General features: G+C 41.7%; 1 protein-coding gene across 3 annotated transcripts in view; it reads left to right on the forward strand.

Moving 5' to 3' along the window:
- The window catches only part of dclk2a (doublecortin-like kinase 2a), a 37749-nt gene extending 21302 nt beyond the window's left edge, over positions 1 to 16447 (forward strand). For 2 of the 3 annotated variants that reach the window (XM_075463156.1, XM_075463157.1), the window contains exons 4-17: positions 1528 to 1626; positions 2072 to 2122; positions 3208 to 3284; positions 4960 to 5047; positions 5179 to 5284; positions 6186 to 6243; positions 7331 to 7450; positions 7545 to 7691; positions 7812 to 7945; positions 8320 to 8397; positions 9412 to 9508; positions 10701 to 10781; positions 10892 to 11005; positions 14094 to 16447. In XM_075463156.1, the coding sequence (XP_075319271.1) occupies positions 1528 to 1626; positions 2072 to 2122; positions 3208 to 3284; positions 4960 to 5047; positions 5179 to 5284; positions 6186 to 6243; positions 7331 to 7450; positions 7545 to 7691; positions 7812 to 7945; positions 8320 to 8397; positions 9412 to 9508; positions 10701 to 10781; positions 10892 to 11005; positions 14094 to 14807 (1964 nt within the window). In that variant the 3' untranslated portion in view covers positions 14808 to 16447. Of the gene's footprint in view, positions 1 to 1527; positions 1627 to 2071; positions 2123 to 3207; positions 3285 to 4959; positions 5048 to 5178; positions 5285 to 6185; positions 6244 to 7330; positions 7451 to 7544; positions 7692 to 7811; positions 7946 to 8319; positions 8398 to 9411; positions 9509 to 10700; positions 10782 to 10891; positions 11006 to 11604; positions 11695 to 14093 lie in introns of those variants that run through there. The other variant, XM_075463158.1, reaches the window with a different exon arrangement.
- Positions 16448 to 16622: the final 175 nt, after the last annotated feature.

The raw sequence follows: 16622 nt of genomic DNA on the forward strand, positions 1-16622 counted from the left end.
GATGTCCTCGTGAACCTGCTGCTGTTCCTCTTTGGTAATAAACAGCATAGGGGGCTCAGTATGCTTAATCACAATGAGCTGTGTTTGTGTTCATGCTCTGTGCTCTATGTTGTCCTACGCTACGCTTACTCGCTGTTTGGCAACACCCCTTTAGTGTGCAGACACCCCACTTGAAAATTTGAAAAAACACAAGTAGCATGTGACCTCTTTAACTTGCAGATCTACTGTCCCTTCACTAAGCTGGAACCACCTCAGGGGAAGGAAAGGGGAGCTTATTATAGTTACAGTCGGATGCACTGACATCCTGTTTAATATTTGTGTTGTTTTGTCAGGTTAACGAACAACAGGGAGGCACATCCTAACACACACTGTGTTAACTGCCTCTGAGGATGAGTAGCAGCAGACTGCTCATATTCAGAAATAGTTTGCCGCTTTTGTCCCACTTAAACTTGGTGCTCCACTTATGAGAATTAGGTCTTTGAAGGAACAAAAAAAGGGACACTGTGCTCCTACTTAAGGTACAGGAGCAGCTTTTCCTTTTGCAGAATGGGTTAAAGTTTACGGTTGAAACAAGGCAAGTGGAATTGCTAAAAGTTTGTTCTCGTCCTTACTTCAAAGATATGTTTGGGTTGTTAATTTTGTAACTATTTTTTTGCCCCAAGTCAAAGGCATCAAACGCAAATCAAATTTTCTAACGGGACATCTCTATTTAGATTGCCGTCGCTCTCATCGCTGATCTTGCCAGTTGTCCCCAAAGTAATTCCAGTGTCTATAGAATAATCTTGTTGGGGGGCGGTCGGTGACGTAGTGGGTTAAGCAGCCGCCCCATGAACAGAGGCTACAGTCTTCGCTGCGGCTGGCCCCGGTTCGAGTACCGGACGGCCCTTTGCTGCATGTCTTCCCCCTCTCTCTCTGCCCCCTGCTTCCTGTCACTCTCCAACTGCCCTATCATTAAAAAAAGGCATAAAAAGCCCCCCAAAAAAAGAATAATCTTGTTGGAGCGGTAATCAAACAGAATGAAAATGTTTTAAGTTCTTTTTGAGTTCAAGAGTTTTGATGTAAGTGATTTCAGGTGGATTCTTAGAGATCGATTTGGTTTCATGTTGTTTCATATGTGCCAAAAATTGTACCACATTGCATCGGTTATGACATACCCTATCACCTACCAATCTGCACAGATCAGACAGGCAGAGTTTGGCTTGGTTGAAGAAAAAAAAGTCCACAAATGTGCAGATATTAATGATCACTTTGCTTTTTTTTTGGTATATTTTCAGTAGCAATTTTAAAAGAAAATTGACAATAGTGGCAGCATATATAATGGGTTATCTATTGTCATGTGCGTTTCAAGGTGTCTGGAATAACCTTGTTGTCTGATGTGTTTCTTTGCTGTCTTTCTCTTACCATAATTATGTGTTACTGTCAGCATCCATGAAATTAACACATTCCTGCAGCCCGTTTTTTTGTGATTAATGCCGCCACATTGGCTCAGTTTGGTGAACCTAAGTGAACTCTTTTTTTTTTTTCCAGAATGCAGAGTGTTAAAGTCCTCGCACAGCCGCTCTGCTACCTCAAACCGGGCAGCTAGGAGCCCTGGACCTTCTCGACGTAGCAAGTCTCCGGGGGCAGGTTAGCAAGGCGCTGTGCTTTCACAAGTTAGAAATCAGCAAGAATGTGTCCATGACAATCATGAAAATGTTATATTTATGCACTGACAATAGTACAGCTGAAATTTATTTGAGTTGATATGTGAAGTCTTGCAAATAGTTAAATCATTTGTGTTAAAATATTTTTCACGTATGGGAAAAAAAAAACTACACAACTCATGGCAAAGTAACACTGTAACCACATTTTTGGTTCGCTCACTAAGCTATATCAGAGATGATAACATTATGCTGAACAAATGATGTTCTACAAGTCACTGCATCAATGTGATTGCCAGTTTGGAAAGGCTGCAGCTTGGTTTTGCATTGTTAATTCAACTAGATTTAAAGTAAATTGAAAGAATTGAAGTATAATGGGTATAATAAGTATATTTTATTTACTTTTTCTGTGTTCTGCTGTGCAACTGCAGCAAGGCGACCTGTCCACTACTCCACCAGTCAGTCTCCAATCAAGTCCCCAGGTGAGGCAAGAACGTTGCTCGTTTGTCCCCTAAATTATCAAATGATGTAGGTTCATTTGTGGTCTGGGGTTAAACTTTAGAGGGCATCTTAGACCAGTGATGGCTTCTCTAAACCATCTTAGAAAACTTTTTTTTTTCTTTTTCTCTGACCAGGTTTGCCCTGTGCACATGTGATGTACAGTCCCTATATTGAAAGCCTTAATGTGAGCTGCGTGTTAGCAGCTCCAGCTGCTCCTGTGCTCAATCTGTAACTACACTGGAGGAGTTGAGGCACAGATTTGCCCTGAAGGCCACTCACTGTCCCTTTTTTGCATAAAAGAACATTGAACACTTGTGTGGACACAAGTGGCATAATGGCCTGTGTGTAAGTCAGGCACAAAAGACACGTGACTGAAAGATGAGGGTGAAAATACTTCTTTGTAGTCACCATTGTCGAGAGAGTGCAAAATAAATGCAGCTGTTACTTTCACAACTATTGATTGAGGAGAACCTTTTAGGATTAAAAGATAAACTTTGACTTTACAACGAAATTAAAAGTCTTGAAAACTGTGCTAAAGACATAGCTGGTAGGCAGAGGGAAATTACTTTTCTTAGCTCAGCATTTCATGCAAATGAAGGACTTTGACTTAAAGTGTAACTTTAAGTCTCTTTATTTGTGGCAGCAAGGAGGAAGGAAGGAAATACTCTGTTCTGTAGAGAATGGATCAGACAATGGAAGCTTTCCTCCATGCTGTGTCTTTGTCTCTCGTTTGAACCACTCAAACAGAAACAGTACAACATCTGCTGGAAATGAAAGACATTTACAATATTCTGCAACTATGATGTTTGCAATTTTATTTCAAAACTTTTAATCTTTAATCTCTTTTTTTCTATTTTTTGCTTACTTTAAGTTCACGTGGTGACTATTCTGTCAGAACAGTGTTGGCCAGAGTTATTATTATTTGCAGTCTAAAAACGACCGTACAAGATGACCTTATTGGGGGAATCTTTAACCTTAATGTTAACTCAAGTTATGAAAAACAGTTGAAATCACAACGTGACTTTTTCTCTACTCTTCTATGTCTCCTTCCTTTTTCTCTCTTCAGTAAATGGTATCTCAGCTCCCAAGTTCTCCAAGTCCTCCACTCCTTCTCCCACCAGCCCCCGAACTCTCAGTTTGAAGGTAGGACAGTGCATCACATTCACCACATACTCTGAATACACAGCCGTTGTGCTCACAAGCTGTAACTGCACTGAAAAAAAAACGATGATAACCATTGGACAGTTGACAGTGCAAAAGAAATATTTAAGAAACTGAGGCTAAGTGAGATATTAGTAATTCTGAACCATTTGCATGCTTTTACTGACTTTTGCTTTTTTTATGTGTAAATCCACTTGAATGGCATCAGCAAAACGAATGGCAAATGACCTGACACAATGCATTATGAATTTACCCTGAAAAAAGATTCTCCTTACATTCAGTGTGATGAAAACTTTTAAAAGTTTAAGTAACCTATATCGTTGACACATTTTCTACCCTGCAGCCTTCTTTCCAGCATATTTCTGGTGCCTCGCTGCTTGAAACGTTACCACCACATCCTTAATGGAATAGCATAAATACATCATTATCAGTCCAGCTCTGCGACCTGACAGACCCACGGTTTCATTTTTAAGTGTGTCGAGTTGGTGTCATTAATGGTCTTGTTGCTAAGGAGGACATAAGGCATGACTGCACGACCCACTTACAAGAAAATAAAATCTGTGTCATGTGAAGCTATCAAGCCACTGACAGTTTTGTCTGACCCATCCCCTGTGCTGTTGCTTTACGATGTATTTTTGGAAGACTTTGAGATACTTATCTGATTTCTTGATACTTTGCTCTGTAAACTGTGTGTTACTCTCAAAATAACTATTTTAAACGATCCAGCCGGCTGGCAAACTTCTCCGCAGTTGCACCATTCCTCTATCAGCCCAATCAAAGACTTATCATTCCACATTAACCTGGCACCATACTATTTTTTTTTACAAGTTACTATTGAGGAAACACAAGAGTGCTAATGACATACTGCGGTCCTCACCCTTGCACTTCACTGAGGCAGACGGGTAAAATCATTTATCAGAGGAAAAAGCTTTTTTATGTATCAAGCCATAAAAGGGACCTTTAAGCAGTGCCACCTTTTCTTTGGTCCTGAGAGCTTCCTTTTAAACTAAATAATAGATCTTTACCTTAAGGTGATAGAGGTTATAGTGCAATAAGACAGAGAAATACAAAGCAATACAAAAATGATAAAAACGATTGTCTGATTTTTGGCTAGCATTTATTGCTGACATTTCAAAATATAGCCATTGTATGCTGAAACTGCCACTGCTGTGCTTTGCAGAAATGACACTCTTAACAAATGAATCATTGATTTATAGCCATAATGGTTTTATGTGTGGTGTAAGTGGATCTGGAGGAGCTCTGCTCCAGTAGCTCTGGCACCTTGTACTTTTTGAAGGGCAAGATTATTTCAGGTCTTCGAAACTATTAGAATGATAAGTGCATTTATTTTTGGAATAACGTGCAGGCCTGGGAAAAATGTTGCGTTTGGAATATGTCCCCATAAATATATTCGGATAGTTTAAGTGGGAAAAATAACAACCGGTAACAATTCAAGCTTAAAACTTGCGAAACTGTTTATTACATCCTTTTTATGCGGTCCAAGCCACTAAAATGGGACCCACCATGAGTGTTTTACCCATGTGCAGCATTATCTGTGGTTGCTGAGGTTGCCGAGGTTATTTTCCCCTCTGTTTTGTATGAGTGTTGATGAGGCCAATTGCTCATCTATATTTCTGTTTTTTGTTGCGTCCCGCAGATCCCTTCATCGAATCTCATCTCCTCGCCGAATGTAAATGGCTCTCTAAACAACCACCAGGAGCAAACCAATCAGCTGAGTCCAGAGGGTACATTCTCTTCTATGTTCTTCTGCACAGCATGTGGCCCATTAATTCAGTCTGAAACCTGGTTGAGTATTTGCCAATGCCTAGTTATATTAAAGCTGTTGCCTGTTGTAACCTCTGTCTCTCCTTGGCAGTTAACGGGAACCAATTCTTGCCAGCCTCAAGCATCTTAGAAAAATACAAGATTGGCAAAGTCATCGGAGACGGGAACTTTGCTGTCGTCAAGGAGTGTGTGGAGAGGTAACACCTTAAAACTGGGAATGTTGAAGGCAGAGTTAGCTGTAGACTTCTTAGAATCCATTGAGTCCGTTCTTACACAGTTAATGAAATATGCTTCACACGTGCTCACTGCCCATTTTGGGGGTCTTAAGTCCTGATGACAGACATTGTGGAGATAAAGATATTGCTCAGATAGAACCATACAGTGATTCATTAGCCGAGTCGATTTCTGCCCAAGTAGACGGGGGTTATTGATGATGATCAGAGGAGGTGTGCAAAGTGTGTGTGTGCTCACATCATGCACCTTCCTGGAAAGACGGCTGAAGTTGAAAACAAATAGTGATGATTACTTTGTGTGTTTCTTACCAAAGTACATTACAGGTATCTTTAAATCCTATTTTCTGCGTGGGCATTAGCAGATGGAGCTTTTTAGTTTTGTGCAAATATTGTGAGTTGATAGGTTTGTGGTTTACAAATGCCAAGAATGAAACTGGTGCTCCTATTTGTTGAACATGGTGTTAACCAATGCGCCTGTTTTATTCCTCAATTCGTCCATTTACACCAAGCAGGTGTGCTCTTGTTTTTGTCTTTTTCCTGGTGCATTGCTACGTCTTGCAATGTGTGTTCTCAAGCCAAGGGCTCATGTTTCTGGTTTTAAAGGATAAGGCACAAATATTACCTCAGCTCAACGAGGAAAAAAAAAAACTGTGGTGAGCATCTTCACACCTTGCTGCAGTGATGTAAACAGCTGTGTTGACTTTGGTTACTCTGATGTGTGGGTGCGGTCTGTACAGCAGGGGAATCACTGCTCCTCAGCCTACACTCTTAACCTCTCTTATGTGCACTTGATTTAAATCAACGATTTTATTGCATCTTCATGCCTGTTTTTATTGCTATTTCTAATTGCACTGTTTCTGCTCAGGTCCACTGGGAAGGAGTTTGCTCTCAAGATCATCGACAAGGCCAAATGCTGTGGAAAGGTTTTGCTCTCACTCTCTCATCCTAATTTACTCTTTCAATATTTCAGAGCTACACACACACACGCACGCACGCACGCACGCACGCACCCCTGCACGGAAGATTGTTAGTGTTCCACTGTGCATTATTAACACCTACACACAGCTCAGTATCACCTGTGTGTCTCTGATCCTCCCAGCTGGTTCGAGTTTGTCATTTGTTATTCATTCCCTGACTCAGGTTATTGTCCCACTTTTAGACACAATGACAAGCAGCGACTTACACGCTCTCTATGCCAGTTCAGATCCCATCAACAATAGCCGCATTCGGACAGAGCAGTTCTAAGAACGGTCCTCCTCGAATTTCGTTCTAATAACTGCCCTTCCTCAGGGGAACTGTTTCAGTTTGCATTCGCACATGAGTCGGGACCTTGATAGGGACTGATGCGATGCAACCGTCTGCGACAGCGACGAGTTACTTTAGCGCCACATTCAACAACAAAACAAAACCTGCGAAAAGTAAGGAGAGAAGAAAAAACACCACCAAGAAGCTTATATGGAGAGCGGAGAGGCCACCGAGTTCATGGTCTGCATGATGGTGATATTAATCATGGACGATCACATCGGGCGTCTAATATCGAGGCTGGAAGAGCTCACAGAGAGAGTCAGGATCGAGAGCAGGCGATACTTCTTCATTTCATGAAGGAAGGAGAGCAGAGCACCGCAGACAAAGGAGACGACGTGTAAGTTTAACTTATTAAACACGCGCCGGTTGTGTCCGTGTCGTATGAGGAAACATTTCAGCCGTGACAACATGACAAGGGGCGTAGCTACCGACCACCAAACACCTACGTCAGATGTGTTCCTATAGAACCCAGAAAAGACCCAGCCTCGGAGAAGGAGCTAAAATGGTTCCAGGAACTGAGGGCGATGGTCCTGAGTTCCTGTATGTCCGAATGCGGGAAAAAACGGCCCCGTTCCTGAAAAGGTTATAAGAACTGCCAAAGGTTCCTACAGTGCGAATGCGGATGATGTAGAGTCTATTCAAAGTAAATATGATGTGCTGCTGTATTCTGTTACTTATTAAACTTGAACCGTTGTGTGTTTCCAGGAACACCTCATTGAGAATGAAGTTGCTGTGCTGCGGAAGGTGAAGCACTCCAACATCATCATGTTGATTGAGGAGGTGGACACTCCCTCTGAGCTGTGTCTCGTTATGGAGCTCGTCAAGGTGCACTTCCAGGCTGAATTGGAGGCTAATACTGGTGCACTCTCATCACCTCTGTGTGTTTTGACATGTAACCTCTGCGTTGACTTTTTCACAGGGAGGGGATTTATTTGATGCCATCACGTCATCGGCCAAATACACGGAGAGAGACGCCGGTATCATGGTCTACAACCTCGCTGAAGCTCTGAAGTATCTGCACAGTATGGACATAGTCCACAGAGACATCAAACCAGAGAACCTGCTGGTAGACATGCTGCACATGCACTCTTTAAAAAAATAAAAATAAATTAAAAAAAAAAAACTTTTTTTTTTTTTTTAAGAAATCCATCTGATCCGTGGGCTTCAACCCAGTATTCCATTTTAGGTGTTTGAGTATCCAGATGGCACCAAGTCGCTGAAACTTGGAGACTTTGGCCTGGCCACAGTAGTGCTGGGGCCGTTGTATACCGTGTGTGGCACTCCTACATATGTGGCTCCAGAAATCATTGCTGAGTCGGGGTAAGTTGGGCTTTTTGGTTGAAAGGGAATCACTGGGGAAAGTGATCAATACTATATATGTTATATTTACATCAGAACTACAGCAGGTCCATCTTTCTGCTATGCTGTGTTGCATTTGGGTGCATGTAAATTAAACATTGTGTATTGGCATAAATGAAGCAGCACATTCATGTGACAGCAGAGAAGGTTGTTGTATACTCACTTGTGAAATAGTACATTGAAAAAATAGTTTCCTTTGTCAAATGCCCCCCCTCCCTTGTTTTATGTTGAGTCAGTGGTACTGTATTTGGAACAACGGGAAGATGGATGATGCCAAAGTATTTTGTACATCCTGTAACCTTTGCGGTCTTAATTCTCTCTCCTTCTCTCCACAGCTATGGTTTAAAAGTGGATATCTGGGCTGCAGGTGTGATCACCTACATCCTCCTGTGTGGCTTCCCCCCATTTAGAAGGTACGTTTTTCTGCTGACCTCTGCCAAGGACGGTATGTGGTTGGAATGGTTTGTTTGTGTCTTTGTAAACAAGATTCCTCAAAAAGTTATGATCACATTTGTATGAAAACGTCACCAAGGTTTGGCCATAGCCTAGCTAAGAGATGATTAAGTTTTGATTTTGATCCAGAATAGGAGGTTTGAAGTCTTTGACTGCTCTTGTTCTTGTTCAGAAAAGCTTTTGTAGTATAAACCTTTTAGACATATCTGCATTATTTGTCCATGGCACCAAGTGTAGTAATAAACAAAAAAGTTGCCTCTGAAATTTCTTATGATCGAGATTTATGCAACATTTTTAGTAAGCCTCAAACAGGGTAATGGAAACTAGTGTGGTGCAAATTTTTTTGTGAAGCAGCCTTTCAAATTGTTGCTAAGACTCACTCTGCTGCTGGATGGAAACACCGGCTAAAGTCTGGTTGGCCTTTGAATTACATTAATGGGGGAAAAAAAAAATCCATATGTTGCACATCATGGTTATTAAAATAACCACAGAATAATGCTTGATTTAAAATTAAAAAAGGTAGACCGTTGGTACTGCCAAACCCAGGATTGCAGACTGCTGAGCTGTTACAGTATATTCAGTTTTTTGGATAATTTGCCCACATAAGTATATATAAGTCACAACATATATGTGACATCCAGCAGTTTATTTCTTTAAGGATTATCTTCATAAATGTTGAAGTTATTCCAAATCACAGACTGATTCCAGGTCACTATCTGCATAACCATAACAAGTAATTCTGTTACTAATAATAATTAATGTTTAAGCCTAACGAATAACTTTGGATTATCATTTCTCTAGTGCGTTGAATTGTTGTGTCGATGCACGCGTGATAAATAAATAGACAAACTCTGGGGTATTCAAATACTGATTCACTCGTCAATTATCTTTGCAACAGCCACATCTTTTGCGTGAGTACTGTATGCCAATAATTCTTGCTATGTGTCTCTTTGTATGTGTGTGTTTCAATATAGTGAGAATAACCAGCAAGAGGAACTGTTTGATCAAATCCTTCTCGGGCAGCTGGACTTTCCTAGTCCTTACTGGGACAACATCACAGACTCAGCTAAGGTTTGCACCGCTGACAACACACTTTTATTCATGCTGCCTTTATTAGCCCTACAGTCTATCGATCCTATTCTTTCTTTTTACAGGGAATTTAAAAAAAAAACAGTGCACGATCTAATCCCAAACATTAAACTATGCTGAGTGAATGCCGTAACCAAAATAAGTCTAAAAGTGGTCTGCAAATGTTGTCCTTTAAGCCCACAAACCATGCGAACACGCATAGTTTACACTCCTTTAATGATTACTGGCTGCTGAGGGCCACAGCTCTAAATTAATGTCATGTGTTAAGGTGACAGCTCGCTCTCAGCATGTTAGACCAAACTGCTAATTAAACCCACTTCTATAACCGTGGCCCTGTCAGTGCCAACAAGTGCACGGTTATCAACTCCACAGCATGAAACGGTGTATAGACACAGAGATATGCTGATGTAAAACCATGAGCTGTTGATTTATCTTAAGACCACGCAGTTTACTTCTTTGATGGCTGATACGTACAAGCATGCTAATAATTTCTTTACACTTTCTGAAGCAATCCAATACAACGGCTTTCTTTTTAATGCATTGTCAACTATTGGCAGTGACGGTGTTTTTCAAGGCTTTATGATATTCAAAAGTGCTCCAGTGTTCTCTCATGTATCTTTAAGTAGTGTACAAAATACCGCATGTTAAGTATTTAAACTGTGGAGATCAGTCATTTTCACAAGCAATGCCTCAAATTACCATAAAGTGAGTGATCACTTGACTCTCTGTGCTTCACTGCGAGCAGCAGGGAGAAACTGTTTTCTGCAGTTATAAAGCCACTGGGCCCTACCGAGCCACTAACCCAATACACACTGAAGTAGTGATGGTGGATGGGAAACACAGCGGAAGATTTGGCAGCAAGATATTTCCCTCAGGGTATGAAGGAGACCAAAACAGAGATCAGAGAAGAATGTAATTGAAACTTTACAGCATACTAAATATTTAACATAAAAAAATTCATCAGGCCGCCACAGAAAATGTCACTGTGTTGTTTACAGCTCATTAAACTGCCCCCATTGGCCATCCAAAAGTTAATGCCGTTTCAAACTCCTGTTTATTGTAGCGATGACACTCTAACACTGTCGCAGCTTTGCAACAGACAAAACTGATGGCGATAAGAGTTAAAGAGCGTTTGGGTGAGATGCTGGGCTGAACTGGCACTGCGTCGTTGCAGGAGCTGATCGGAAAGATGCTGCAGGTCAACGCCGAGGCTCGGTACACGGCACAGGATGTCCTGTCACACCCATGGGTCACGGTACTCTACAGCACTGTTTTCTTTTTGTTTGTTTGTTTGTTTCCCTAAAATATTGTGAGACTTCTGTGCATTGACACAGTCTCCTGTGTGGAAACGGCATGTGCATGCAGGATGATGCAGTCATGGAGAACAACATGAAGATGGAGGTGACAGGTAAACTGAAGACGCACTTCAACACAGCACCAAAGCACAACAAAACCCCAGCTGGAGTGTCGGTCATTGTGGTAAGCAGCTAAAAGCATCCACAGCCCAACATGTGAACAGTCAACTATTATGTTTGGTGCCAACTCTTTTTAGATTTACTGCTATAGATACTACAAAGGTCGATGACCCCGTTTAAGTTTTGACGGGAGTCCAATCAGTGGGTTAGGGTTAGGAAAAGATGCCTGCAGATGACGATGAATGTTTGACCCAAATACAGAAAATTGCATCCCTGTGTAGTGACTTTAATGTCCTTCTTAGTTTCTTTGAATTGCTTATACAAAAATAATCATCCAAAAAGCCATCCGTGACAAGTTATAAGCAACTTATGCTGCTGTAATCATGTCAGATTGGATTTAAGAGATTGAAAAAATGGATAAACTTGGAGACTGGACAGTCTCCTCATCCCCGTTGTAGTCACGTCCTTCCTCCTCGCCTGTTTGCATCAGTACGTCCACCTCTCCTCATCTCATCAGGTCACACCACACCATCCCATCCGGCTCACGCACATTCTTCAGGCTCTGACGTGAAAGATGGGGGGGGGGCTCTGTGATTCTAAAGATTGGTTTGATGCTCTTCTTGATATAAAGAGCCTAATTTTGCTGTGAATCTCGTTTGGCAGTTTGGGGTGTAAATGCGAGCCACATCCACGGCTCCTCCTCTTCCTCTCCATCCTCTTCTTCTTCCCTCATCCTCACCCCCTCCCTCACACCTGAGCCAGGACAACAGGGGACGCCTGGAACTGAGAGCCTGGTACACACTTCATCCTTTTCCTTCCCTTCCCTCCTCTCTATTCCCCACCCCCTTCGCCTCCTGCCTCCTGCCTCCTAACTCCTGTCTTCCTCTGCAGCCATCGCCCTTCCCCTCACCCACTCCTTGCCCTCCCTTTCTCTTCCTCTCCGTGACATTCTTAAGCTCTCGCTCCTCCTCTTTGGCAGCTCGCCACTGTAACTTCTCTTGCTATGTGGATCTTGCTAACATTTATTTGGGTTGAGCTGACTCTTTCCATACTCATCACTCTTCTCCTTCACTTGCATCTCACTATTTGTATTGACCACAAACTTTAATATAACCTGACAAAAACAGAATTTTGAGAGTATTTGTTTAGTTTTATGACAGCATGTTTACACTAATAATGCAAGCTAATGCAAGACTGGTGCAATTTGCCTCCCTCTCTGTTATTATTAATTTAGTCAAGAACAAATTCCAATGGCTTAAAGTCAATTATTTAATTATTATATTATAAATCTGTAGATGGATACTGAGGAGTATTTTGCATTAATGATATTGTGGCACCACCTTGAGGAGAAGAATACAAACTGCACAGGCTCGGCCTTGGAATCTAATTTGCAGCAATGGACGCAAAGTTGCTTTGTTGCCTCCGTTGTAACATTCTCGAGCACGTTTGATAGGATACAACTAATTATTCTGTCTTTTCTTTGTTGACAAATCCAAACGTAGGGTAGAGCCAGACAGTTTCATGAAAAATTATTCAAAAATATATGAAATCATGAGTATATTTCAATGTTGTTTTTTGTTTCTTTCTTTATCAACTACGCATTAAATATGGTTTTGATCTTTATCTAAGCCTGGCAACTAATAGCACAGTAACAGCTGTGCTTTTCATGTCTTACCAGAAAAAGAAGTGTGTGACCATTCATACAAGGCGAGATTTGAAAAGTTTTAAATAAAGACCTTCAAAGTGTAGTTGCTGACAGAGTTCACACTTCTGAAAAGAGACCTGTTGGTGTGTGTCATGCCATGATCACAGCAACTTTCACAGGACTTAGGAAGAAGTGTAATAGGGATGCCTGAAGTTGAAAAAGACAACATAAATCTCTTGCTGTTCACTTGACTCCACAATAATGTTGAAAAAACAGAGAAAGCTCAGAGCCCCAGGGGTGGGGAGACAAATATCGCACCCAAAGCACAGCACAGAACATGCTTAAACAATTTCACATGTGTCCGCTACAAGAAAAATACTGAATTGGTCATTTGTTGATGGAGGGACGCCTCGAATGAAACACCCGCTCTCCAGATAAAAGCGTTGCAGCTGGTCTCAAGTCTGTGAACAACACCTAAATGACAAAAGAGTTCTTAACCTATTCAAGACGGTTTGGCTACGAGTGTGAGAATCCGGCTGCATCATGTGAGCAATCAGTTTAGGTATCCTGGAAATTCCAAAGACTCATTTGTTGCATCTTGCATCTGGCTATTGATAAACAACCCAGTTTATTTTTCCTTATGTCATTACATGGCATTGTTAACAATACAAGAAACTACAGAATATTACTAGATTTATCTCATCTAGTGGATTCCAGCACACATTATGGAAATATAGCATTGCTCTCTGCTTGAAATGATCCTTCATAGATAGTCTTGTTTGTTCCAACTCAGTCCCCTTGAATGTAAAATGTAATTTGGTTTGGAAAAACAAAACAAACGGAAGTAGCACTGAGCTGGAACAACATCTGTCCACTGGCCGTCATGCTTGTTGTGTTGACTTTGTTTTGTGAAGCTGTGAGTAAGACTAGTCTTTGTCCCTTTTTGCTTCTTTTCCTCTCCCTGCATTTCGTCCCTCTGATTTAGCTCCAAGGCAATGGTATGTACTAACACTTAACCCTTTGCGCTGTCTGTTCTGCCGCTGGGATCCAGCAATAGGGCAAAATGACAAATGCAACATTTACTTAATTTTGGCTCGTGGTCTCCAGAATGTATCATTTGAACATTATAATTCCTTATACAAAAATAACAGTTAATGATGCTGTTGAATGAGAAAGTAAACGTTCCCTTTTTCATTTGCCCTTTTCGCGCCGATAGAGAAGCACTTTGATTTTCCTTCGTGTGGTCAGTCTTTGCAGAGCATTGCTTTTTTTTTTTGGTATCTTTCAATTATTGATGTTCATTTCCATTAGCTTGTCCTCATCATGTGACTCATTAAGCTCACTAAAATGACTAAACTGGGTCAGTAGGAAACGATAGGAAGTATGAAAAGACAACATTTCATTACTCACTGCAATAGGAAAAGGAGGTCTGAATTCAGCGTAGATTGACTGTCATATTTGATTCCGAGTAATCATTAACTTGTGGTTTGCCTGTCTGCTTTGTCAGAACACAGCTCTAGATAAGGAGACGCTTCAGCTCACCATCCGCCGTTGTTCAGGACAGACAACAGTGCCAAGTTCACTGGGCAAGAAAGTCCCATCTACTCTCCTGGACAAACCAGCTTCTCCAACCAAACAGGCATCATCTGCCACTTTACCAAAATCTACCGAGACTGCTTCACCTGAGGCACCCAGGACCTCAGAGACCGCTGAGCCTGATGCTCCATCCACCTCTAACCCTCCTGGCTCTCATTCCCCAAATAACAACCAGCCAATAGCTGCTGAGCTCGATCAGCCTCCCTCCGCTCCTGTAAGTTTGCTGCAGTTCTCCCCTTCTCCCTCCGCTGACACACTACCCATCTCCTCCCCTCCTGAATCGGAGATGCCCTCATCACTCTTGGCTGTTCCCTGCTCACCTTCAGAGCCTACTTCACCCTCTGATCACCCTCTTTTCACTTGCACGACCCCTTCTACACCAGCGTCTGGTCCCTCTCCTTCATCTCCCACCAAACCCAACCTAAACCCCTCCTCTCCCACCGAACAGGCATCCCCCTCCCCTGTCTCCCCCATCCAACCTGCTGTATTCTTCCCGCTCTCTTCCCCAACAAAGCGAGAGCCATCCTCCCCCTCTTCCATCCATCCGACACTTTTTCCCTCTCCTCCTTCCACACCTCCTGCCGGCCCTCCTTCTCCTAGCCCTCTACTAGCTGAAGAATTTTAGGAGAAAATCTAAATTCCCAGTTGTCCCAGTCTAGCAGCCGCTCCCCCACCCTTCCCACAGCCCCATGTGGAATGAAAAGGCTAAACCACCACATTGAGCATTTCTTAGAAGCTGTAAACTGAGCCAGTGACTGCTGTATGCACAGGATTTCTGCTCTTTCTCATTTGATCTTTTTGTGAGACTCTATCTACAAGATAGTCTGATTGTATGTATGTTTTTATTTATTCATGGAGGATGAGGACAAAGGGAATGAAGTGAATAACACTGTTCTGAGTGGTTTGTCTTTTGAAGTCAAATATTAGTCACACTGATTTCTTTTTGACAGCCTGTTGACCATTTGTAAATATTCAGAACCAACGCACCCCATCATGAACCCTCTTGCTTTAGTAGACAGCACTGTGTCCCTAACACAGATTTTTAAGCATATCAAACCTGTGTCTGAACTTTCCCCGCTAGATACCAGTATGCATTCAAGTGTGAGGGTATACGGTGGGTGGACAAAATACAAGGGTTGTTAACTGGTAAGTGTAAAGTAGTTAAGTAAAAAAAATAAATAAAAAATCTATTTGTGGTAACCATTTCAGTAAAAGGCCTCAGATGAGCAACACCACGATGTAGTACAAATTGACAAAAACTAAGCCAAAGTGTAGCAGCAGCGTGTTTTAAAAATAAAAAAAATGAAATGATAATTTAATTGACCCCTTTGACCCCAATCTGATTGAAATGCTGTAGCAGGACCTTAAAAGAGCTGTACTTTATGGAGATGCCCACAAACTTTAATGAGCCGTAGCAAAATTGCAAAGAAGAGTGGGCCAAAGTGATGACATCATGCAGACACCAAGTCCCTCGGGTTGCTGCTGCTAAAGATGGTTGTAAAAGAATCTGAAAAATGGGATTTACCCCACTTACAAATCTCCTGTTCATCCTCACCCAACCCTTTAGATTTTACCTTGGAAAGCACTCTGCAAGTGGTACTTCATAATGCGTGAACATGGTGGTGGGTGTCTGAACAATTTTATCTGGAGAGAAGTTAATCATTCAAAATACAGTAACTTGAATACCTATTGTAGAAAACCAAATGCACAGTAAACAGTGTCAGGAAGACTTTATTCAATCGGTGCAATTTTATTTTCTAAAAGTTTATTTGTTGCAGCACTGTTTGTTCATCCACTGTACCACGTGCTGACCTCTTCACTCATAGGATGTATTATTTGGCATCACTACTGTATCTGTAAATAATCCGAGGCAGCCGAGATGTCTGCGGTTTCCCCGTGTGTTTGAGCCGTCCTCCTTTATTGCATTTGTACAGTACATAAAGAGAGCCGGTAGACATTTAACCGAGCCACAGGTTTGCTTTTCATCAGCCATGATTTTCAAATACTTACAGCTTCAGATAAAGCACATAGGACTCGCACTCCCAGTATGCTTAGCTGGCTGCGTGGAACTAGTCAACACTTTCCCTTCAGTATTCAACTTGCGTTTTTTGATGTGTTGGATTCATAAGAATGAGTGTGTTGCTATGGTGATAAGTATACCAGATCACTGGCTAACAGCTCATAGCTTAGTGATCAACCAGCTAGGCTTAAGACTGTCCCATATTCTTCCTTAGTTATTGCCATTTGCATGAACCACCCCCCCCCCCTTCATAAGACAAAACCATCTTACATCTAAAAAGTCAAGCTGGTACAGTTAGTCTCTTCTGTAAAGTAGAGGAAAGTGGATTTCGTATGCTTTGTCACAGCGATTTGTAAAGGGAAATTTGTATGAAAAGACAGTTTAATGTGTCAGACTACACAAATGGTTTGTATTAGGTAT

Source organism: Odontesthes bonariensis, chromosome 4 (assembly GCF_027942865.1).
Source record: "Odontesthes bonariensis isolate fOdoBon6 chromosome 4, fOdoBon6.hap1, whole genome shotgun sequence".
Taxonomy (NCBI): domain Eukaryota; kingdom Metazoa; phylum Chordata; class Actinopteri; order Atheriniformes; family Atherinopsidae; genus Odontesthes; species Odontesthes bonariensis.